General features: G+C 39.7%; 1 protein-coding gene across 5 annotated transcripts in view; it reads left to right on the forward strand.

The window, feature by feature from the left end:
• Positions 1–23,361, forward strand: part of Arhgap18 (Rho GTPase activating protein 18) — a 173,027-nt gene extending 149,666 nt beyond the window's left edge. For all 5 annotated transcript variants that reach the window (XM_004845972.3, XM_004845971.4, XM_004845968.4 and 2 more), the window contains exons 11-15: positions 1,237–1,443; positions 2,922–3,062; positions 13,493–13,617; positions 20,176–20,237; positions 21,549–23,361. In XM_004845972.3, the coding sequence (XP_004846029.2) occupies positions 1,237–1,443; positions 2,922–3,062; positions 13,493–13,617; positions 20,176–20,237; positions 21,549–21,640 (627 nt within the window). In that variant the 3' untranslated portion in view covers positions 21,641–23,361. The remainder of the gene's footprint in view (positions 1–1,236; positions 1,444–2,921; positions 3,063–13,492; positions 13,618–20,175; positions 20,238–21,548) is intronic.
• The last annotated feature ends 456 nt before the right edge of the window (positions 23,362–23,817 follow it).

Here is a 23,817-nt window from a genome sequence, read left to right on the forward strand (position 1 = left end):
CCTGTTTTGTCTCCTCTCCCTCTTCTGCCCCTTGGTTCCTTCCTTCTTCCCATAACTTCCATTTCTCTCTCTCCTTCCTTCCTTTGCTTTAGTATTCCGGCAGTGGTGAATAATCTTACTGTTTATGCACCCCACAATTTAAAAAGTTACTTAATCTCTGTAATTTATGCTCATAAAGAAAATGATGCACTAGTCCCTGAACAATTATTCTGGTCTCTGTGGAACAGAATTAAATAACTTTTTTCCAAAGTGCAATTAATCTTTTGGCTTCATTGGAGAACTTCTTGTTCCTGTGTAGTGTTATGCTTAGGTTACAATTTGATGTTCTGAGTACTCTATCAGAAATTAGTTATATAAATCTTATGGTTAGATATTAAAGTTCTGTGTTGGTTTTAAATTTTTGAGGCCTACTTCGCAGTTAAACTTGATTAAAGATCAACTTGTGGGCACTTAGAGGAATTTCTTTCTTTGTTCTTAAACTCTGAATTCATGTAGAGGACATGTTTTTCTCCTCTTTTCCATTTTGGTAGAGTATATTTACACTTTTTCAGTAGGGATGTTAGGCTACATAGGAAGCATGATTTAGCAGTTAAGAGTTCAGAAATAAAAGCCAAATGGACTAGCAGTTAAATTCCTGCTCCACCATGTGCTGGCCCTGTGGCTCCGTTTCCTCATCTGGGGCAGTGTAGGGTGACCCATGGAGCAGGCTAGGGGATTGGACCAGGGTTTCGGCAGTAGAGGTGCAAATGGGTGTCACCACGCTGAGCATCATCTAGCCCGTGCTGGGGAAAAGTCCTCACCACTCCTGCCCTCCCTCCGTCCTGAACTCTCTTCTCTTTGATCTTCCTCCTCCTCCTCCCTGCCCATCACAGTCTTCATTCTTTTTAGGCTTTTGTCCAGCCTGCTACTGAGCTCCTAAAGCAAGGAAACTGACGAAGAATGAGCCAGTTTAAGGACTTTCTTTTTTAATCTCTAGCGATAAGAGCATAGTACTTCCAGAACGAGTGAATGTACGTTATTTTATAAACCACTTCTCAGTGCTTTGTGACTCCTGTCTCCCTCCTGGCTCAGCCCTGGGTCTCAGGGTTCATCTCCCACATGGAGATGCCGTGCTGGACAGACACAGCTGACAGATGTGGTTACCCCCAACTTGAGCTTTAGATGACATGAACATCCTGAATGCTACCGTACTTTGATCTCATGTTGGTATGTGACACAAATCTATTTCTTTTTCAGGCTCTGCTTGAATTTCTCCAAAGAGTCATAGATAATAAAGAGAAAAATAAAATGACAGTCATGAATGTAGCAATGGTTATGGCCCCAAATCTCTTTATGTGTCATGCGCTGGGTTTGAAGTCCAGCGAACAGCGAGAATTTGTAATGGCAGCTGGGACAGCAAATACCATGCACTTATTGATTAAGTATCAGAAACTTCTATGGACAGTAAGTATATTATCTCTAAATTGCATTCAAGACCATAGAATTACCGTATAATTTTCTAGCATAATCATAGCAGTTTTGAGCATAATTTTAAAAAGCTGATATTAAAAATGTAATATACTTAATGGTTTAAAAAATGTATTGGAGCTTTGTAAAATTACATGTAAAATTTGTGAGTGTAGGAAATATTAAAGGACTTTTGATTTATATGGGTAAAGAGACCCTCTGGATTTCTATTTTAAAATCACAAAATCATGTGAAGAAAATGTACCTTGTATAAAGCTTTAGTTACTTCTGAGCACTTCCCTTTTAGTCAGTATTCATGCCTATTGTCTTTTACATTTATTTCTTATATATCTTTTTTTGTTGGTTGTTTGAGATAAGGTCTTGCTATGTAGCCCAGGCTGGCCTCGAACTCATGGCGATCCTCCTGCCTCAGCCTGCCCAGTGTTGATATTACAGGTGTGCGCAACTACGCCTGATGCCTGTTGTCTTTTTCAAGGCTGATGCTGTCTTGGCCTCAGGAATTTCGCTGCTGCCCTTCTGTGTCTTGTGTCCTGTTATGTAATGCATACATTTTGTGCCTGATTGCTGAGTCTTGCAAATGGCTTCTGCTTTTACTCCTATTCAGAGCTTGATTTTGACAGATAGGACAACATGGTGGCCAGGAGGCTTGGTTGATTCAGGTCTCATTGTTCAGTAAAATGGATAGTTTGTGGGAGAGGCATTTCATAGATGTTTGGAAAAATGAACTAATAAAATTCTAAGCGAAATTATAATGTTGAGTATTCAATTGCTTATTTGAAGAACTTCAAGATATTAAGACAGAATGATGATATCTAGATTCTGAAGTTATTTTTTCCCTAAAATTTTAATTTTATATGCCATAAAGGGCATCTGATGTGTAGGTGACTTCAAGTGTTTTTAAAAATCACTGCCCAGTTATTAAATCATAATTCTTAACACGCACACATTATTTCCTTTACATTCTCGGTAACTTAAAATACGTTGTTGCCGACGTCACTTCTGAGAGCAGAGTCTTCCTGGACTGTTGCTCCGTGTGTAGCTGGCGGCTCTTGCTCACTGCTGGTGAGTGCTTCTTTCTTCAACAGCAGAGCCTGGCCAGCTATCAGAAAGGGACCATAGGAGCTACAGGAGCTGTGGAGAGGCGGCCACTAACAGGACAGACTGCCAAGTGGTGGCCCCCACAGTCTGCTTGGCACCTCCAGTCTTGACCTCTGCAGCATAGAAGAGGTCCCGGGGCCCTTGAACCTCACAGAGCTCTTTCAGAAGCTCAGAGTGGGTGGCGAATGACATTGTATGCTGCGTAGACCTTGTGGAGCTCACGAATCACGTTTATAGAACAGCATCGTCCTATCAAGGATAACTTTTCCTCTCACAGTTTAAGAAATAATTACTTCTGTTTAAAACAGTGCCTTATCCTTTCCTTCCCAAATTTCATTTCTTTTTTTTTTCTGTAGATTCCCAAGTTTATCATTAACCAAGTGAGGAAGCAAAACGCTGAAAGTCATAAAAAGGACAAAAAGGCTATGAAGAAATTGCTGAAGAAAATGGCTTATGACCGAGAGAAATATGAAAAGCAAGATAAGAGTACAAATGATGTAAGAAAATCTGCAAGATTTTGATATTGTTTCCATCATGACTTTCTACCACTTAATAAGCCTAAAATAAGGGGATCAATGACAGTAGCTACACGTTAGTACTAGAATGATCAGTATAGACAGCGTTGGTGACCCAGCGTGTGGTTTGCCAATGGGGAACAAAGGAAAATAACAAAACGCACACTCATACTGCATACTCAGTGACTGTGTGATGTAGAAAGTGAAAAATACCCTGTTCACGCCACTAATCTTTTCTTAAAAATCTGTAATATGGGAAGAAATAACTCAGCAAGATAAGCAGGCGCATGTTTGTGTTGAATGTAGCATCATCCCCGGGCTTCAAGTATTTGAAGGTTTTCAATGGGATCAAAAGAATTTGGGGGGGATTATGTGGTAGAGAAGAAAATTAAGATGTTTCAAAATTAACGATCCGACTATAAATACTTACAAAACTGTTACACGAATATATTAAGAGCTGGGTTTACCAAAGTGAAATATACACGAAAACATACTGTAGACTGAGTTACCAAAGCGCTAGTGGAAGATCACAAAATGAAAGGCTTCTATTGTTCTAGTGAATACACCCCTGCACGATCCAGGTTGTTCAGTTGCATGCTGCCATCTAGTGGAATAATGTGAAAACGCAATTATCAGCCTTTGATTTTTCTGCTTTGGCTTACTTAGGGCTGCAGTAATTGTATAAAAAATGTTTTCCCTCTAAATAAATTTATAGCTCTCTAAAAAATAATGCTTTCTTGGCATTACAGATATTTTTAGAAACACGAATTATAATGGAAATTACGAATAATGTTTATATTTTTTGAGACAAGATGATAGCATTTTAGGATTTTAGGATAGCATTTTTTGTTTGACTTTAGAATACTCTATTACATGTGACACCATTGTAAATATGAGGTTTTCTTCTGTTTTGTAGCTCTGTCTGCCTATTCATATAAACTCGTGATTTCATAGCCCCATCTCACTAAGGCATTTATACGTGGTGGCCTAAGGCTCAGCATCTACTTAAAGAAATGTTTGTTGTGTGTTTCTAATAATGAATCCATAGCAAAAATCAAAAAGTTACTTTCTAGAGATGAAATGTTTAAGTAATTCTTCACTTACAGGAAAGCAGCATTAAGTTGGGTTTCTTCAGATTGCACTTTGAGCTCATTAGCCATGAGCTGTCGGTCTGCCCTGTTTAAAGGCTGTATTCTCATGAGGCTTTGCACATATTTACTGTAACTTCAGCTCTCTGGGTTTTGATCTCTTTTCTGTGCAACTCAGTCCTTCGTTGAACAAAATGCTTACTGTGCCAAGCTCCCAGCCTAGCTGAGGATCCGGTGGGTGCCATGCGAATCCTGACCCCAGAATGTGGTGGGCCCCGAGACAGGGAGGAGCATAGGAGCCCCTGAGGAGCCCAGCTGAGATGTGGGAAGGCGTGGGTGTTATTCCAGCAGCCCTGGAAGGAGAGACCCAGCATTGCAGGCTGTGGTAGAGTCTGCCTGACCTCTCCTTTGTGTTGGATCATTTTCATCGGTTTCCTGAGTTTAATGAAATGATGCCAACTTGAACAATAAAGAGAAGAATATTCACACAAGAAAGTTATAAAAGTGTACGAGATAAATCCAAATACTGTAAACATGTGGTCACCAAGGAAGGTAGTCAGAATTATTTTTTGCATAAATTTATGTCACTTGTCAAAATCTTAAAACTGCAAGATTGAATATAGAAGCTCAGCTTGCTGTCTTATAGAAAAGTGGATGTGGGGCACCCTGGGTCACCTGGCAAAGAGGGCCTGCTCAGGCACGCGTCACAGCTGGTCCTTGTGGATGCAACACAGCTGCCCCCATTGCATTCTGACTTCTCGCTTTGCTTTTCTGCTCTTCTCTTCCAAATCATTTGAATACACAGCATAAAACCGGGCAAGACATTATCTGGGGTGTTTTATTATTCCTGGGTGTCACTTGATGTGAGCCTGCCTAGATGCCAGGTATTGTCTGTCCTTGGGCACACAAAATAGGTCATTGAACAAAACAGAGAAGGACCACTACGCCTGTAGGGTTTAAATTCTTTAACTTTAAAGAGTAAATTGCATAGTATGCTAGTGTGTGGGCAATGCTTTAAAAATGATAGAAAAGAATCCGGAGTGCGTGTGCTTGCAGTGTTGATTTGGCCAGTCTGGGTGTTACTTGTGTGAGTAAAGCACGCAGGAGGATGGAGAATTGAGTTGCCTTTGCATCTGGAAGCTCATTCCAGGCAGAAGGAATAGTGTTGCAAGAGCCTCCAGGCAGGAAACTGCTTGGGGTACTGGAGGCCTAATAAGGAGTGATTGGGCTGGAATGAAACCAGCAAGGGGGACCAAACTACGCAATGAGGTCAGAGGAGCAAGGAGACCGGGTCTCTCAGAGCTATGTGGGCCGCCCTTGGGAGTCTGGATTCACCTTAGGGGTTGAAAACCCTAGTGGGGTTTTGAGCAAAGGCCTGAAAACCTATATCGTGCTTTAAAACGATCCTGTGAGCTATCACGTTTCAAGTTAACTATAGGAGCACAAAGGAAGAAATGGGGAAACTACCTGGGAAGTTTTCTTAATCAAGGTGAGAGAGAACAGTGGCTCAGTACAGGGTATCAATTGGCAGTGGAGAAGTGATTGGATTTGGGGTATTTTTTAAAAGTCAGAACCATTGGAATTTCTTGCTGGGAATGATGTGTTGTTGTAAGAGAAAAAGTCAAAAACGACTCAGGCTTGAGAAACTGGCAGACTGGAATTGGTTGGGGAAGGTCACAGTTTCAGTCTGGGGCCTATTGAGTGTGAGATGCCCATTGGACATCTAAGTGGGGAGGTTTGGAGACCAAGTCGGGCCACACTGCTGGCTGGCAAGAAGCAGAAAGACAGAGTCAGTGGGAAGCCAGGCTTGAGGGGCAGCCCAGCTTCCATTCTGCATGTGATGTGGGACTCCTTGAAGGTCAGGGGCCCGTGAGCATATTTGCCCTTTAGAGCTGTCACTGCGATGGTAGGTGGAGTTGCTAAGTAATCCCTTTATTGATGGAGTGTATACCTTGGTAGATTCCCCCAGGAAACACTCGTGGATGTGTGTCAAGGGCCTGAAAACCATGCTCTTCATTAGACTTTGTTGCCATTTTCTTTACACCGGCCCACATGCAACATTAGCCAGAAGAATTCTGGTGGCAAGTTCAGTATGCCATGGTGCATTTATACAATGAAACATGAAAACAGGCAAGTTCATTTCATCTGAAGACTATCCATGTTATCCTGTGAGAAAAGTTATAAATCAATGAATAGTACCCTGTTGCATTTGTGAAGGATAATAACTATGATTTTTCTTAAGTGCTTACCAGAGGTCGGTGTGGTATGATGCTAAACATTTTCTAAACCTCTTATCATTTAGTATTCATGGTGGACAAGTTGGAGTGTATTTTCTCACATAAGCAAAATGAGGGTCGACAGTCTTGAGGTTATCTATGTAGGAAATGGTGGAGCCTAGAATTCAAATCTATGTGACCAAATCTATGAGACTTTAAATCCCTGGATTCTTCACCATTATCCTCTAGATCGCAAACTCAACAAAACACCCTTTAGAAGCATAAACCCTGAGCTTACAGATGGCCACACAGTGGAGTGGCTTACTGCATTACAGAATGCTTTGTTTTGTATGTAGCTTTTAAAACAGTCCTGGGCTGGAACCGAAGCCCGGCTGGGAACGAGAAGATGAGATGGTGAGCAAGTAGAAGAGATTCCCAAGGTGGGGTAACGGTTGGCTGTGAGGTGTACGGAGAAGGGTGGAGAATGACCTACGGATGTTTGCCCCATGACTTTATCACCAAGATACAGGGTCAAGCAAAAGGAACAAACCTGAGATAGAAGTCGGGTTTGACACCCTGGGTCACCCTACCTGTGTGGGGATTGACCACAAGGCCATGAATGAAGCCCGTGGTGCAGCCGGGGAGGGTGGAATATACCTTTGGGATTGGCCTGGAGGCTGGGGAAAGCAGTGTTCATATGACAGAAGGAGGCTAGGTAAAGTAAAAAGGCACAGATCTCTGGGGAGACCCTAGTGTTGGGCCTATGGAGTGGGTCAAAGTGCTGTTAACAGGCTAAGACACAATGAGAACTGAGGGAAAGTTAAAGAGTATTACTGTCTTGGAAGCCCAGGCAGGAAGAGTAAACAGAAAAGCTGAGTTAGTACTCAGCTGCAGAGACTGCACAGGATGAAGGTGTGTAGGGCTTGTGCTTGGCATCGCTGACGCCTGTTTCCAAAGCACTGGGCGTGACTACTGATGGAGGAGGCCAGGTTGTCAGGGCTCAGAGAGTGAAAGACAGAGATTATGGATATGAGAATTTGTCGAGGTAATATTTTTAAAACCACTTTGTATGCTATTAAAGCTAACTACACGTAATTGAGCACTCATATTATGAACGTATGGTTGACTAGGTAAATTAATAGCTTGAGCCAGGTTGTAAGACACACTCAATTTACCTAATAAGACAACTGTTTTTAACGACTGTAGCATATTGTTTGCTACAAATGTAGATATTCTTAAATACTAATAAGTCTTATAGCAGAAGGGAAAAATAAACATTACAAATAACCATTTGTTCTGATAGCCTTTAACTTGTTTGGATTTACGCACACTCACACACACACATGCACACAATCACACACCCATCCACCAGAGGTCATCGGGCTTGAGGTATAGGTCTAGCACTGCCATTAATGTGTGCGACAGTTTCTCTCTTTTTAATAAAATGAGGTAGGATGACATTAATGATGCTTAACTAGAATTTTCCAATAGAATCGTGTTTAAAAACCACCGTATCTAGACCATTATTTGGAGCCACTAAGTCTGTGCATTACATAAAAACTGTAGAACTCTCTCTCTCTTCGAATTTGCCGTATGTGCACATATATGTTTAATTACACTGTGGAATTTTCTTACACAGAAGTAGAAATGGATATGAACCCCAACATGACCCACAAGTACATTTTTCTGATCTAGTCTCACCCTGTTCCCTACATCTTTTTATTCCCCTTTTGTATTAAGAAAATCACAGACATCCCATTTTGCCCCACACTTATCTCAGACTGTATCTCTGTTTGATGAGGATGTCAGGCCATTTGCTGGGTATTTATTTATGAACAGCAGAATCTTCCAGGCTCCAGAGTCCGCCGCGGACTCTGGTGTGTGTGGTCTCCCTTCACCATTCACGTTGACTTCCACCAGGGAAGCTACGTGTGTTCTTTGGCACGTGTGGGCCCAGTGGGGCCACGTGAGAGTCTGTGAAATGCACCCGGCTGCTCAATGTTGCTGACCGCACTGGGCCCGGAAACAAAAGCTCTTGTCATGTGGTTAATTTTAGTGTTAAGGCCAGAGGACCTGGTGTCTTGTGCTTCATCAACAGTGGGGACCTCGAGGACTTTGAGAGAGTTTATGGGACTTAATCAAAGTTCCAGAATGTCCTCGCAACATTTAAGGTTCGGGACAAGCAGTCTGTTGCTCCCTGGCTGTGGTGGGTATAGATTCCGGGCTGTTCCTGGGCTATGTGTGCAGGCCTGAAAGCTCAGCTCTGTTCGGAGTCTGACTCTGGTTTCCTTAGCAGCTCTTCTCCTGACTCGTCACAGATACTATTTCAGGAGTTGGCCTTACGTCTGTGAACAGTCTCTGGTTTTACTTGGGAACCCATATGGAAAATCAAATTATAATAGCAAGCCCTAAATCATCTTTCTTTTTATGACAGCCCCTAATTTTTTATAGTGCATAAAAATAACCTATTAAAAGAGAAAAACATCATCTTGTTTCATTGGAAATGAAATGTTTATTAACTATGGAAGTTATTTAAGGCCTTCCTTTCAAGTGCTTTGAATCTGAGTGGGATAGAAACTTAAGGCCTTTTGATATCAAAGACCCAATTAGAATCAGAACCCAGACACAAGACTGTGACACCTTCCCCTTCAGACTGGGGTGAGTGCCGTTTAAGTCTAAGATACCTTGCTAAAATGTCCTTCTGTAATTTTTGAAAGCATTATATCTGGCTGCCTTTTTGAGAAAGCTGTATTTCCAGTTTGCCCTTTTGAAGATTAAAAGGAGTTTTTTTGAGGCATTAAAAATGTCAGCTTTAGGGCGGGGGATTTAGCTCAGTGGTGCCACTGCCTGCCTTGCAAATGCAAGGACCCAAGTTTGATCCCTGTAACCGGAAAAAAAAAAAAAAGTCAGCTTTACATTTAAATAAGGCTTTAATGAAAAGAAGAAATTAGCGTCCCTTCCAAAAGTCTGACATTAAACTTCTAGAGGGCAAAAATATGAGCAGTACTACACTTAATGTAAAATACTAAAATCAATGAAATCATTGTTTAAGCAAATACAAGAAATAAAATTAGATTTTAAGAAATATATCTTAGTTCAATATGTAAAACACATGAGCACTGTGATGGATGATTTTAAAAGAAATCAACATTTTTAAAGTTGCAAAATCTTTAGTGATGTTCAATATTTCTCCAGTCCTACTATAAACCATACATCCTCAGTTCTTAACCATGCCATTCTATCCCCCCAAAAGCAAAGAACAGGGTCCCAGCTGTTAAGCCAGAAAACATGAAATCAGAAGGTCACAAAGATGCTGCTTTGTACAGATTCAGCTATCGTTACAGCTTAAGAATGGACTGTTTGGCCTAATGATCAGGCATATTGCATCTTTTCAAAGCTTGGCAGCTCAGTGCAATTAGTGTACTAAGAGTGTTCATATTTGATACAACCTGATTCTGGAGCTCGATGATAGTTGTCATACACTATTTAAGTGAGAGCTTTGGCATCATGTATTGTTTATCATCGTTATGTGACTATCATTTGGCCTTCCAATATACTCAGCAGAGAAACAATTTTAAGCTCTCCTACATCTCCTAGCCAAACTTTTCTTCCCCAAAGGTGTAAAGGTATGGTACAGTCATATTGGCTTGGACTCTCAATCTCGATATTGCTGGGAGAATCTAGATAGGATACTTTAAACAAGCTGGGACTTTTTTTTATCTCTTAGACACACATAACCTGTTTGAATACAAGTTCTCTGCTTATGCGAGAATGTGCACGGTCAATATAGGCAGACACCATTTGGATTGTCAGCCTAATGAAAGGGTTCTCAATGACATTGGCGAACACTGTGTGAAATGAGACAACGTTTTTAGCCAGTAGTCTGAGGAGTATTAACCCTTGAATCTAAGCTGGCCCAGCCTCATCCTCTGCTCATTGAGGGAAAAGGGTGTGGAAAATATTTTAACCCACACCCACCAGGAAGCTATGCAAGAATGCTCACACCTGTGCCCCACTGGATGTCTGTTTCCTAACATCACACATATCCAAGAGAACCCTGCTCTGGCTGCAGAAGTTGGTGCCTGGGCTCTTCCTTTTAAACTCCTAACTCTCAGAAGGAGTCAGTTTTTCTTTCTCTTTTTTGGTGGTGGTGCTGGGGATTGACCCATACATGGAGCCCATGCTGTGCCATTGAGCTACACCCCATTCTCCGGATTTGTCTATCAGAGGCGGTGCTCTCAGAAGTCCTGACACACTGAGCTCTATGCTGTGTTTCCTGAGGGAGCTGAGTGTCCTCCTCAAGGTCCTGATCCCTGAGCTCATTTAGAGAGGCAGCCTCGTGTCAGTAGAGGCCCTCGGCTCTTCTTGCAAACTCATAGCTGGGAAGAAGTGCCTTCCTGCAGGAGAAAAATGACTGCATTAGCTCTTGCAGTGTCTCTAGTTCTTTTCGTTCTTTTCTCCTCCATCTTTTCTCTGCACTGGGGAGAATATCACAACATTATTTCTTTTAGACATTATGTGTAAAAACTTTTTTTGCCAATAAGGATATGCATATTGGTATGCTTTCTTTTCTAGAGAAATTTTTACTATCATTCACCTATTACTGTTAGGGGAAAGTATGGTTGAGTGAGTCATTTAATCAGTTACCAGTGAGGTGTAGCTACAGATGTGGCTTGAAACTAGAATTTGGGAACAGTATGTGGGGATCTCCATTCTCAGTGAGATCCAGCGGAAGCCATTCCTTTCCATCGTGCGGACCATGGAAGGAAAGGCCATATGGAATTGGAGTTGAGCCTTCAAATGTGGATAGCCGGGAGAAAGATAGCCAGAAGGGGAGTAGAATATACACAGCACATGTGCATGGTCAATTTGGCTGGCCTTAAAATAAATCTAAACAGGGAAATGCAGCAAAAGGAGGAGCGGAGGACAAGGCACGGAGCACACTGAGGTTGCCATATCCCTGACCTTTCTGTGATACATTGCTTTGCTGGGTCATTGGGGTTTTTATAGATCATTTATTGTGGACTGACTGTATAGAAAAGCTTACATTCTATTCACCTTAAATTTCAGCAGAGGGGGCCGGGGATTTAGCTCAGTGGTTTTGCCACCTGCTGTGCAAGCACAAGGACCCGAATTCCATCCCCAGTACCAAAAAAAAAAAAAAAAATTCTAATAATTTCAGCATAGATTTGACTTTCTTTTTGATGTTCTGAGGTTGGGTAAGAGGTAATTATGGGAAAAATTTTGTTATATATAAGGTTTTGTCTGGTGAATGTGCCAAATAGTATACCATCATAACCAGGAGTTTCTGACTTAAAATCAGCATAAAGTATATAGCTATCCATAAACTCTAGTTTGCATTCAGGATCCTAAACATTGTAATCGTTGTCGTGGTCATCATCATCATCATCATCAAAGGGAATCTGTTGCCTTTACTGAGTAGATAAGGGGGCCAGGCACTTATGAAGTGGCAGTGCTTCAAGTGTTGCTGTTTGTTTTCACTCTGTCATTAAAATTGTCAGTACCAGCATGTTGTTTTTTGCTTCTTAAGAAGGAAACAGATAGCTGAGGCCTGGCCAGCAGGCAGAATGGCTGGAGTAGGAAAGAACTAGAGATCCACCCCAAGGGAAGGGTTCAGATAGCCCCAGAGTCCTGTGACACCACTGACTTAATAACTGCTCTGAAAGGAGTGAGGTGGCAGCACTACCACAGGAAATGCCTCGTCCAGTCCATGGTAGGCAGCAGCTCGTTTTCCAGTTTGTTAGCAACGAGTGAATTTGTCAGAGTCAGGACAAAGGTAAACTAGGCTTGCATCCCAGGGCCAAGGTCAAGATCAGAGAGTAAGTCATCAGGCCAGATTCCATGCCCTGGCAGGTAGAAGTCAAAGCATCAAGTCAAGGCCTCTGTCCAGACCTAGGGCTGAAGAGGGAGTCAGGGACCTGGACGTGGGTCAGTGTGGGGTGCCGCCTGTGCCCACAGCCCCGGTATCTTCGGTAGTGCTGCTTTTCTTTGTTAGTCCCACTCGATGTCTCTCGTGTTACTGAGAAGCAATTTTTAAACTTTCTGGGGGCACCTTATGTTTATGCTGTGTGATTCTTAGGGCATATTGTTTTTGTTGGACTTTGAAATAGATTAAACTAATGGTGTCTGTGGCACATGTGTGCTTCATGTTAAACAGAAGCAATTTAAGACCGTGTACATTAAAAGCGTGATATTGTGGGCACAAAAATAAGGTTGTGTAATAAAGAACTTGTGTCTGATCTACTAGCTAAGTAGACTTAGCACACTATTTAGTACTTGGTAATGCTTAGTAAATTTTGGTTGAATTAAATGGGATATTTGTAGCATTTAGAGAATTGTCTTTAAATATAGTTTGTGCATGCTGTTCTAAAGTCTGTTTAAGACATATGGTTGTAAATAGTAAATTGGTATTTATTTCAGCAGAACCATTTAGGAATTAATTAAGCCTAATCTTTCAAATACCATAGCTGATATTTTGATATTACAGATGTAAAACTCTTTCATTGCTATCTCCAAATCCATAAAACCTTCACACCCATGAGCAAAGGACTTAGAATTGGTTGGGATGGTCAGGGCAGAGTTAGAAGTATAAGCCCATGGACCAAGTGGTGAGCAGATACCACTCAAGTATTTCTAATTTATTTCTTCTTGGACATTCAGGGACAAAAATTTTGGGGGAAATGTGAATGCGTGGGAAGATCTTTCAAATGCACACATAGCAGTAGCATGTAGAGTTGAGGTGTTTTTCTAATTCAGTTTCATGAATTGCCACATGAACAAGTACCCTCTAGTAGATAATACTCAGAAATCAGCACTTAATATGGCAGTAATGGTTATTGCTGTCATTCTTTACATCTTTAAAAATAATTAAGCATTATTGCATAGGCATTATAAAGTTCCCCTATCACCATTAAGAGGATATTTGAGGTTTGATGTAATTTAGCAAATTGCATTATACAGTAGTTAAAGTTTTTATGCAGTGGAGTAAAATGTGTAGCAGTTAAGCACACTTACCATGTAATGCATTGTGCAGATTTCCGCGTTCCAGCTGCTGCTAGCTTTCCTCAGTGTCATTATTGCTTTGCAGGCTGACGTTCCTCAGGGAGTGATCCGAGTGCAAGCTCCTCATCTCTCAAAAGTTTCCATGGCAATACAGCTAACTGAAGAACTAAGAGCCAGTGATGTACTTGCCAGGTTTCTCAGCCAAGAAAGGTACCCACTTGTTTTGTTTTCATTATTCTGTGGGATACCTCACCTGCTCTCTCCTCTTCCCTCCCCTCATTTATTTTTTTAATTCCAATATGAAGTCCTTATAAATTTGTCTTCCCAGGAGAAGAGACCTGACAGACTACTGGGGTGAGTTTAGTTCATTTGGAGTAGTCTGGGTTCAAGCTGAGTCTGTTTTGAGCAGACTGAGTGTTCCTTCTTTGGGCTGGCAAAGTGCTGGGCAAACGAGACTACTTGGTCTCCTCCTCAGAAGATGCAGATTGCAGCGATGACTGTCTGAAGGCTGTTAGGAAAATTATGAACTAGGAGGAAGTGGGATTAAAACAAAACACAGTTTCTTCTATGAAATGTAATGAGTTAAAGTTCCACTTTCCAATCAGGAAGCATGAGGAATGGAGAGAGAATAGCAGGTTAGTCCCTTAGCTCTGATGGCACAGGGTAGAATGAGGCAGCAGAGGGTCTTTGAAAGCCCTTGGCCATTCCTCTCACTATCCTGTGTGCACTTCTGGTACCACTTTTCTTGAATTCGACAGGTTCTAATAAGTGTACAGGGTCTTCAGTCTTACCCTGTAAATTCTTAGTTTTGGCTGAAGTCATGTTTTAATGCCACTTCCCATTTCTATTTATTGAAATAAAAATTTTCACAGAGAAAGGAAATCTGGAGCATTGGCATCTCACTTCATAGTCTATTTTCTGTCTGTCTGTGAACTTAGTCTCCTCATTCTAACATGGAGAAGCTTCAGTCAAGTTCTCTGCCAAAAGCATCTCCAGTTTTAATACAAGTACTGCAAGTATTTAATATGTTTCTGCTCTGTGGAAGACCTCTGGGAGGTGCTGGAAGCAGTGTGAACTTTGAAAGTGCCTTCTCTCCAGGTTTATCAGTTGGAAGAATCCAGCTAACAGATGGCGGTGAAGTAAGAAGTGGGTTTATCGGTAATGATCCGCATAAATTTCCTATATAGTCACAAGACGAGACACAAGTAAGCACAGTACTATTCCTTCTGTCCCACTGATAAAACTGAGACCTGCCGGGTCACATACTTCTGTAGGTAGCAGAGCTGGAATTCTGAATCTGTGGTCTTGATTCACCCTTCACCTGGGTACACAGCTTCTGGAAGGGGGTGAAATTTTGTTGGGTTAAGTCCTGGGGCAGTTGAGTCCGTTAGGATTGAATCCTGGGAGCACCTGGAATTTCTTGGATGTCTCTGCTCCCCCAAGGATGGCTCAGCTTTGGGAAACTTGTCCCCACCTCCCTACTCCTATCCTTGCTTAGCAGGTACCAACTTTGGCCCTTCTTCCTTTTAGGGACAATGCCCGATCCCCTCCCAGAATGTGGTCCTGGAGCCTATTTTAGACATGGGCAGGTCTTTCAGGGTGGACATAGTTCTTATTTACACAGCATTTACTTTTAGGACCCACATACTCAATTTATCCTTCCCACTCCCAGTCTGCTGATTAGCTATGGCCATGACATTGTAACAGTGTGCTCAACTCTGACTTGAATATTTAGGGCATAGCCTGAACCATTGCTTGATAGGTTATCATAGAAAGCACTAGCTTTGCGATAATTGCCCTCTTCATATTTGAGCTTTTGCTCATGCGATTGGGTTAGGTAAGTATTTGCTACTCCCTGGGGCAGCATCCCTTCTTCTGTCTCCTCTCTCTCCCCACTAAGTGAAGTCTGACAAGCTTCTCTTTTCCCTCCATTCTCAGGCCCTTTCCTTATGCCTAGGATGGGCTGCTAGAGACAGTCGATCGGGACTCACATGCTAGCTCTGTCTGCTTCACCTTAGGCTAGCTTTTATAATCTAAAAGTGGATGATCACTGGACCTTCCCGTAGTCTTGTGATAGTTAACTCAGAAAATGACCATGAAGTTCATAGCACTGTCCTGGTCACATAGTAAGTGAAGTTTTCAATAAATATTTAAATACATCTTTTCTTCCGCCATATCCCTGTGCTTCTCATTTATTTTTATTTTTAAAAAAACCATTTTATCTATTGTTTTCTTTTCCCATTAAGTTTATTGGTACATTTTTGGTATAAAATACAGTTACATTCATCATTGGGATCTTGTACCTTTACATGAGTATCTTGGTTCTTATTTTTTTTCCCCTTCCCCTGCCCTCCCTTTACCCCCTCCACCCTTCCCTATTTGCAAAGACCTTGTTTCCATTTTTTTCCCTCTCCTCATAATTTTTCCTTTCCCCTACCCCTCCCAATTCCCCTGCTCTTTTAGACCTTTTCTTCCTGTTACACAATATCAGTTATACATTTTTAAATTACAATATTAAGATGTAGGAGACATTACCACAGATTTTACAGAATTTAAAAGGATATAGAAAGCATATTACAAAAATCTTTTTTGAAATAAATTTGACAACTTCTAAGAAGTACCTTGGAAGACAATGAAACTAACTCTGGAGGAAATATAAAATTTGATAGCACCTATTAAAGAAAGCATATTCCTAGCTTGAAAACCTACCTATATGACAACAGCAGGCTCATAAATATTTTAACTGATAAATTATATCAAACAAAGCAGAAAAAAGGAACACTTCTCCCCTCATTTTAGGAACCCAACATTGTGCTAATCCTAAAACTGGATAAAGATAATAGAAGAAAAAAGTATGAACATAGATAGAAATTTGTTTAACAAAACAAACTATTGGAAGTCAGATCTGGCAGGATGTAGAAAGTGGTTTTGTTATAGGGATGGCAGTGTTGGTTCAGCATTGGAAGATTCACCCCCAAAAGTCATCATTTTAACAGAGGAAAGGAAACCTAGTCCCCACCAAAATAGTCTGGCAATAAAATGACACAACTAGGATAGGATTGGCATGGCAGAAGCAAAATCTTTATATGTAGATGAAATGATCATCTACAGAGAAAATACTAATAAATCTCTAGGAGCCCCTAAGAACTTGTCCTTGAATTTAGCAGGATTAGAAAACACAAGGTATATATAAAAATTCAGGTCTGTGTATACTTGCTATAAATGAAGAATTGGATATTGAAATTGAAAAGTTATGTAGGAGTACAAAGGACCTAGAAAAGTTAAAAACAAAAACAAAAACAGTGTTGGAAGACATTTAGTACCTAATTTTAAGACTTCTTCTAAAGCTACAGTAATCAAGGCAGTGTTGGTGTAAGGAAAGACATATAGATCATTTGAATAAAGCAGAGAATCTAGAAATAGAACCACACATATATGGTCCACTGAGTTTTGAAAGATTATTTAACATTAGCATTTTATAGAATACAAACTCAATTCAAGAGCCGAGGAAGAGACAGTGCTTTCAGCAAACGGCACTAGAACACCTGGTATCCGCATATAAAAAATTAACCTCAACCCTTTTTTTCCATACATGAAAATAACTTGAAGAGATCTATGAACCTAAATAAGAAAGCCTAAAAGTATAAAACTTTAAGAAGAAATTATAAGGGCAAATATTTATGAATTCAGGGTAGGCAAGAACTACCTAGGATACAAAAAACATGATGTATAAAAGAAAAAAATTGATAAATGAGATCCCATCAAAATTTAGAACTTAAATGACATCATTAAAATGAAAAATAGTCCTTAAACAGACCATATTTACAATACATAAAACCTATGACCAGAATATATAAAGAATTCTTAGAGCTCATTAATAGACAACCCAATTAAAATGTAGACATAAGAAGGTGATAAATAGCCATTATAGCACAAGGAATGGTGTGCAACTCTAGAATCAGAAAAATACTAATCAGTACAATAACAAGATTGAATTATACACTCATTAGGGAGATGAAGTTAAAAGTTTTAAAAGCCTTGTCATGACCTTTTCTTTTTGTTGGATTCTCCCCCTTTGTGTTTAATTTGTCACACCCAATGGATTCATTCTGCTGGGTTTCCTGGGGTTGTGATCCTCATTGTCTTTTCCTAGGGTATTGTCTAAAATTTTTTGGAGTGAGAGTTTGGTATTCATGACGTTCCTGAGGTGCTCTTTGTCATGAAAGTATCTTATTTCTCTATCAATTTTGAAAGATAGTTTTGCAAGGTACATCAATCTGGGTTGGAGGCTGTTTTCCTTTAGGGCTTGAAATACATCACTCCAAGCTCTTCTTGCCTTGATGGTTTGTGTTGAGAAGTCTGCTGTGATTCTGATGGCCTTTCTTTTGTATATGATTTGTTTCTTTTCTTTCACTGCTTATAGAATTTTGTTCTTCTGTTGGATTTCTGGAATCCTAACTATTATATGCCTATGTATAGATTTTTTTTGATTAAGGCTAGCTGGAGTCCTATATGCCTCACTTATCTGTCTGTCAAGTTCTTTCCCCTCCTTGGGAAGTTTTCTGCCATCACTTCTGTGAACAGTTTTTTTATGTCATCTGCACTCTCTCTTTCTTCATTGACTCCAATCAGTCTTATGTTATTCTTCTTTGCATCGTCTAGCAGCTGCTGGATTGATTTCTCATGTTCCCTTACAATTTTAAAGCAATTTTTCTTTTCCTCCTCATTAATTGCAATCTTATCTTCTATATGTGAAATTCTATCCTCACATTGGTTCATTCTGCTGCGCAGACTTTCAATGGAGTTTTTAATCTCTTGGAAATCTGTTTGTATCTGTTTTATGGATTCCATTTGTTTCCTATGTTGGGATCCCATCATGTTCCTCAGCTCCTCTATTTTTTTATCTGTGTCCTCTCTAGATTTATTAATCATGTCTTGCACCACGAGCAAAATCTTTGCTGTTATCTGAGTAATTATTTCTGATTTCCTTTTTCCCACATCCTCTTTTGTTGCCAGTTCAGAGAGTCCAGGTGGTTGAGTATCAGATTGTTCCATCTTGTTTCCCTTTGGGGTTGCTGTAGGTGATCCAGAAGTCTGTTTTTGAGACTTGTTTATGTGTCTTCTCATTTCCATGGGAGGGGGGGCTTCTGGTGCCCACGTGGCTCACCTTCTCTGCCCTAGGAGCTTGGGATGGAGGTGGGGAGGTTCCTTCTGGGTGCTGGGAGTGGCTGAGCTTTTCTGCCCTAGGAGCCTGGGATAGAGGCAGGGAGCTTCCCTGTGCTTCTCATTTATATTGCATCTGTGTTGGGGCAGTTGGAACTTCCTTTCATCTTTATTCTTCTGCACTTTCTCATCTGAAGCCAAAGAACCCATTAATGATTAAAAATAAGTACACGAAATTGCACATCCACTCATTGGTCTTTGATAAAGGGTCAGTGCCTTTTCCATCATTATTGTTGTGGATTAGCATTATGTGAGAGCTTGCCTGTGCCAGAAAGTCCAGTTCAAGTTTTTGTAAAGAGGAACAAGAATGCAAATAACAGAGAATCCATCTCAGAGCAATAGTGTGTTCGCAGAGATTTTTAAAATGAAGATTTCATAACATTCGGTTTGGTTTTTCATTGCAACAGTGTCTGCTTATACTCACTTCATGGAGTTATATTCTACAAGTAAAAATAATTATTACCTTATTTAACTTTTAAAAAAGCGTCTCCCTGGTCGGAAATTGTCCTCACTGTTGGTAAGGACACAGCACGGCAGGGGAACTTGAGTGTGAGTGTGCTTGCACTCCTGAGTATCTGGGTGTGCAAAGGACAGGTGGGGTTGGAGAAAACGGGATAGGCAGACGAGCCCTCGGTGGCCAGTGTGGATCATGACCACTGTATCATGTTTGGTGCACGTTAGACCTGTTTTCTCTCCTCACTTCCACAGCGTGTCTTCAGCAGTCTACAAACCCTTCCATGTGTTGCAGTCCACTGCAGAGCCTGCTAAGAGCAGATTCTTACACTCGGCCCTAGATCTGAATTTTTATCAGGTTTCCCAAGTAATTCTTTCACTGAAAAATTTAAAACTCACTGGATGTTATCATTCTTTATGTTTGAACCCAGTATTCTAAAAGCTTATTCTTTTTTCCTAATGTACAAAAAAATGTTTTTTACTGATACATAAAACCAAAAATTGTCCATGTTTATGGCGTAGCTTTTAAAACTCGAATACCTGCACCCACCATGTAAATCCAAGTCAGTGTAAACAAATCTTCCTCCTCAAATATTCACCACTACTTTAAGGGGACGAGTTTGTTGAGAAGTGTCACTCCCACCTTGACACGCGCACCTACCTCTCACGTCTGAATAGTCAGCACGCTGAGGAATGAGCTCTTCAACCCACCTTACACACACCATTAGCACAGCTGCCCTGTGACTGGATGCAGTGTGAACACCCAGCCCCTGTGCAGAATGGATAATCACATTAATAACTCTATTGGCAGCTAAAATGTTGCATTAACTTTTTAATTTTACAAAGTTAGAGAATGATTTATTATTTTGCCTTGAGATGCATGATGCCATTTGTTTGTTTTAATTTACAGGTGTGACATTCTTATGACCTACTTGGCACATTTAACAGATGGGAAAATACAAATGTATAGATAATTACAATGTGTCTAGGTTATGAATTTTCTGTAGCAGCCAGAATTCCTTCTGCATGTTAAAGTGATTTACTTGCAAGCTGTTTGATGATACACTGATCAGTTTGTTTTGTTCCTAATAGTGGGATTGCCCAGACCCTAAAGAAAGGGGAAGTATTTTTGTATGAAATTGGAGGAAATATTGGTAAGCACATTTTTTTCCCCTCTTTGCATTCCATACACTGATTTGACATTGCCAATAGTGGTTATTTACATCTTGGGTGGAAAAAATAATATAACATGCTTTTTAGATAGTCACTGAATATATGTATTTGTTTAATGGTCTGACTTTTCTCTTCAAGCTCTATTTGAGCTTCTGTATAAATGCCATATACCATACATGCCTCAGGAGGGGCAGGTTCTCTAGAATGGTCAACAATGGAAGTGGTTAAAAACTTATTTTGGGGCCGGGGATTTAGCTCAGTGGTTCTGCCGCCTGCCTTGCAAGTGCAAGGTCCCGAGTTCAATCCCTGGTACCAAAAAACGCCCCCAAAACTTATTTTGTTATCTTGTCATGTCACAGCACACTCAGAAGAAGTAGTTGAGGTAATTTAGGACCAGATAACACTTTCATTATGATATAATACTAGATGCTGTATTTTTAGTAAAAGCAAGAATTATGTGCTATTATGTGCCTAAACTTTATGAATATATACACACATACACATTAATAATTTAGGAAATAAGATGAATTAATTTTTACCATATTCTATATTTTTCCCTTTTGTAATTACCATGGGTCTTATTCATATTTTTTAAAATTTAGAATAACCTTTTACCTTCTCTTGATTCTTGGAAATGGTGAAGGATAACACTGTTAAGAAATGAAATGATATTTAATCTCAAATAGTAATTGACGATAGTTTGAAGAAGTGTTGTTGTAGAACTTAAAAACATTAGTAAGTATTTAAAGCTTAGTCCAGGAAATGTGAGACTGTTTGCTGAGATGAGGTCTTGATATGTTGCTCAGGCTGGTCTTGAACTTGCCACCTTCTCTCTTCGTTCTCCCAAGTAGCTGAGATTATAGGGTTTGTTGCCCTGCTTAGCTCATTCTTGAAGTTTAAATAAACCATAACGCCAGTAGAAATCTGGAATTATTAAATCAATTAGTAAAGATTATTTAAGTGTTAATAAAATCAAATTATTATCAGATCTTGCGAATGAATGTGCTTAAATGGTTGTCATTCTTAATAAAGATGAATAAGATTATGAGGAAGCATTTAAAAACCCATACACAGTCTTTTCAGCTTCGTAATTGGAAACCTGCTAATTTAGAGGAAGATTATCAAATGAACTTTTCCAGCATTTTGGCCAACTCTTCAAATATTGTCCTGGGAGTCTGGAAAGGGCAAGAAGTATTTTGAAATCTAGGACCCCAGAGTTAAACCATTATGCTTGTGTGTGAAATCCCACCTGTCTCCCACTGTGTTAAGCTGAGTGCACGTCTCCTTTGCAGGCGAACGCTGCCTGGATGAGGACACCTACATGCAGGACTTGTATCAGCTCAACCCAAATGCCGAGTGGGTCATAAAGTCCAAGCCATCGTAGAAGACGGCCACTCACATGACTGCAAGGACTTCTGTAATAATTCTTGCTGGGTCAAGAGTGTAAATAAAAGAAATGTCAGGGCTCTTACCATTCAACTGTACCCCGCTATACGAAAGTGACACCTGAAGCCTTAACAGTGTACAGATTTGTGCTGCTGCCAGAATTATGTTAATTATTCATATTAGAAGACATTTCTGGATAGGAAAGGGGCTTACTTAGCTTGGGGCTGTTTTCATACAGGCCGTAAAATATGTCCAGATGTGACAGTTGTTATTTAATGTGAAAAAATATTTTCTACCCACTCCATTTTTTTCTCCTAAAATCATAGATTGTGTAATATTTTCTTTCTTACCACTTCAGATGTGTCTTTCCTCAACACGGTTTGCTTTTTAACCCAAATAAGTTAACATATACAAGGTATGTCAAGTTATGAAGCCAGCATGTAGTAAAATAGACCCCATTGTGCAGTATTCTTGTCACTACAGAATGTTAGTATTCATGCCTTACAGTCGTTCATCCAAGTAACACCTTGCTCCTGTGTCAATGTGACGATTTGCATTTTTTCAGTTCATCTGACACATTTGCACAGAGCTATGTCCAAGATCAGAAAACAAACCATCAGAAACTGCTAATTATCACTAAACCATTAAATACTTAAATACTACGAATAAATAAAACACACCCATGTGGAATAAGTGATATACCAATAACCAGGGAGTGAAAGCCAAATTACTTCATGTATGATGTACTCTTGCAAAGTTTATTTAAACAGTCCTAGCTGGCTTTGCTGTTGTCCTATCAGCATTATAAATATGCATCATAACACAATCTGGTAATGGCTAGGGAATGTATTTTAAACCAGGGTTTTAAATTTTTTTTTCCTCCTAAATAAGTCTACTGGTGGAGTTAATCCGGGTATAACAGTCACGTGAACAAGATTTTGTGTACTTATTTTAAGTAGACAGTACACTTATTAAACTGTTGAAAGGACTATTCATAAGGGTTTTAATGCATAAATCACATTGTGACAAGAGGTCAGCCTCCAAATTGTAAATAAGAGAAACATTAAATATTTTACGAGGTTAGAGTATAGTAAATAAAGGTGATGTAAATGAATTCTGCGCCAACTGTGTTTGATACTTTTAGTATTTCGTTAGGAAAAATTACATACTCAGAAGCCCTGGATGTCACTCTAATTAGGAGTGAAAATGCTGTTAATGAGGACAGTCATACATTTGTAGCATTTAATTACAACAGTAGTCTGTGGATATGATCACTTAAGTAACTTCCTGGTGATTTGTGCCATTGCTTTTTTATTTAAAGACATTTTATAATTAAATACTTTTCTAAATTTTTTGAATTATTTTAATCCTGTGTTTATGAGTCCACTTTCTTAATATTTTTAACTGACAAATGAGTATTTTTGTTATGATAACCCACATCTGCTTTTATTGTTCCTATTTCTCTCATGTAATTTTTAAATTTCGAAGATAAGTGAGGGGAACTTCCTTCCCTCGGGATTTTCCTTATGCAGATTTCTATTTTTTAGGACTTTCAAAACTTTATTCTGTTTCTCATTTTAACAGTATGTATTTTCTTGATTAGCGGAATGTTCTATTGATGGTTTGATGAAAAGAATATCAAGTTTGAAAAATGTTAGGGATGTGCAACTTCAGGAATGAATATAATGATTTAAATAAATGTCTTTCTGAAGCATCTAATAGCTACTTTTCACCATCTTTACTACCTAACCGGGGACTGGGGAAGAGAGCACAGAAGGTTTTTGATCCTGAAAAAGGTACCAGATTTAGGTAAAGAAAAACGAAGCTGCCATTTTGAGCTCTCTCCAGAACTCATAACCGAAGCATTTGCATAGAACAATATTGCATTTAAGTAAAAAATTAAAAAAACCAAAAACCTTCCAAATGGAGAAATTTGATAGTACTGAGCCTTGAATATAGACATTCCAGGTATTAACCTAAATATTTGTACTGTGATTTCTTTTTAAGTTTTAAATCTTTGTGAATATTTGTCTTTATTTCCACGAGATGGAAAAGTAATATATTTGCTTTGAGTCCTGAACCACTGAACTCATAGTAGGTGCTGGTGAAGCAGACTATTTGTCCTGTTAATATTCTGGTGATGTTTCTTTTTGGAAGGTCATTATAATCCTTTGC

The sequence above is a fragment of the Heterocephalus glaber genome, unplaced genomic scaffold, assembly GCF_053883595.1.
Source record: "Heterocephalus glaber isolate CG9 unplaced genomic scaffold, H.glaber_assembly_v1.0 deba00001550, whole genome shotgun sequence".
NCBI classification, from domain to species: Eukaryota; Metazoa; Chordata; class Mammalia; order Rodentia; family Bathyergidae; genus Heterocephalus; species Heterocephalus glaber.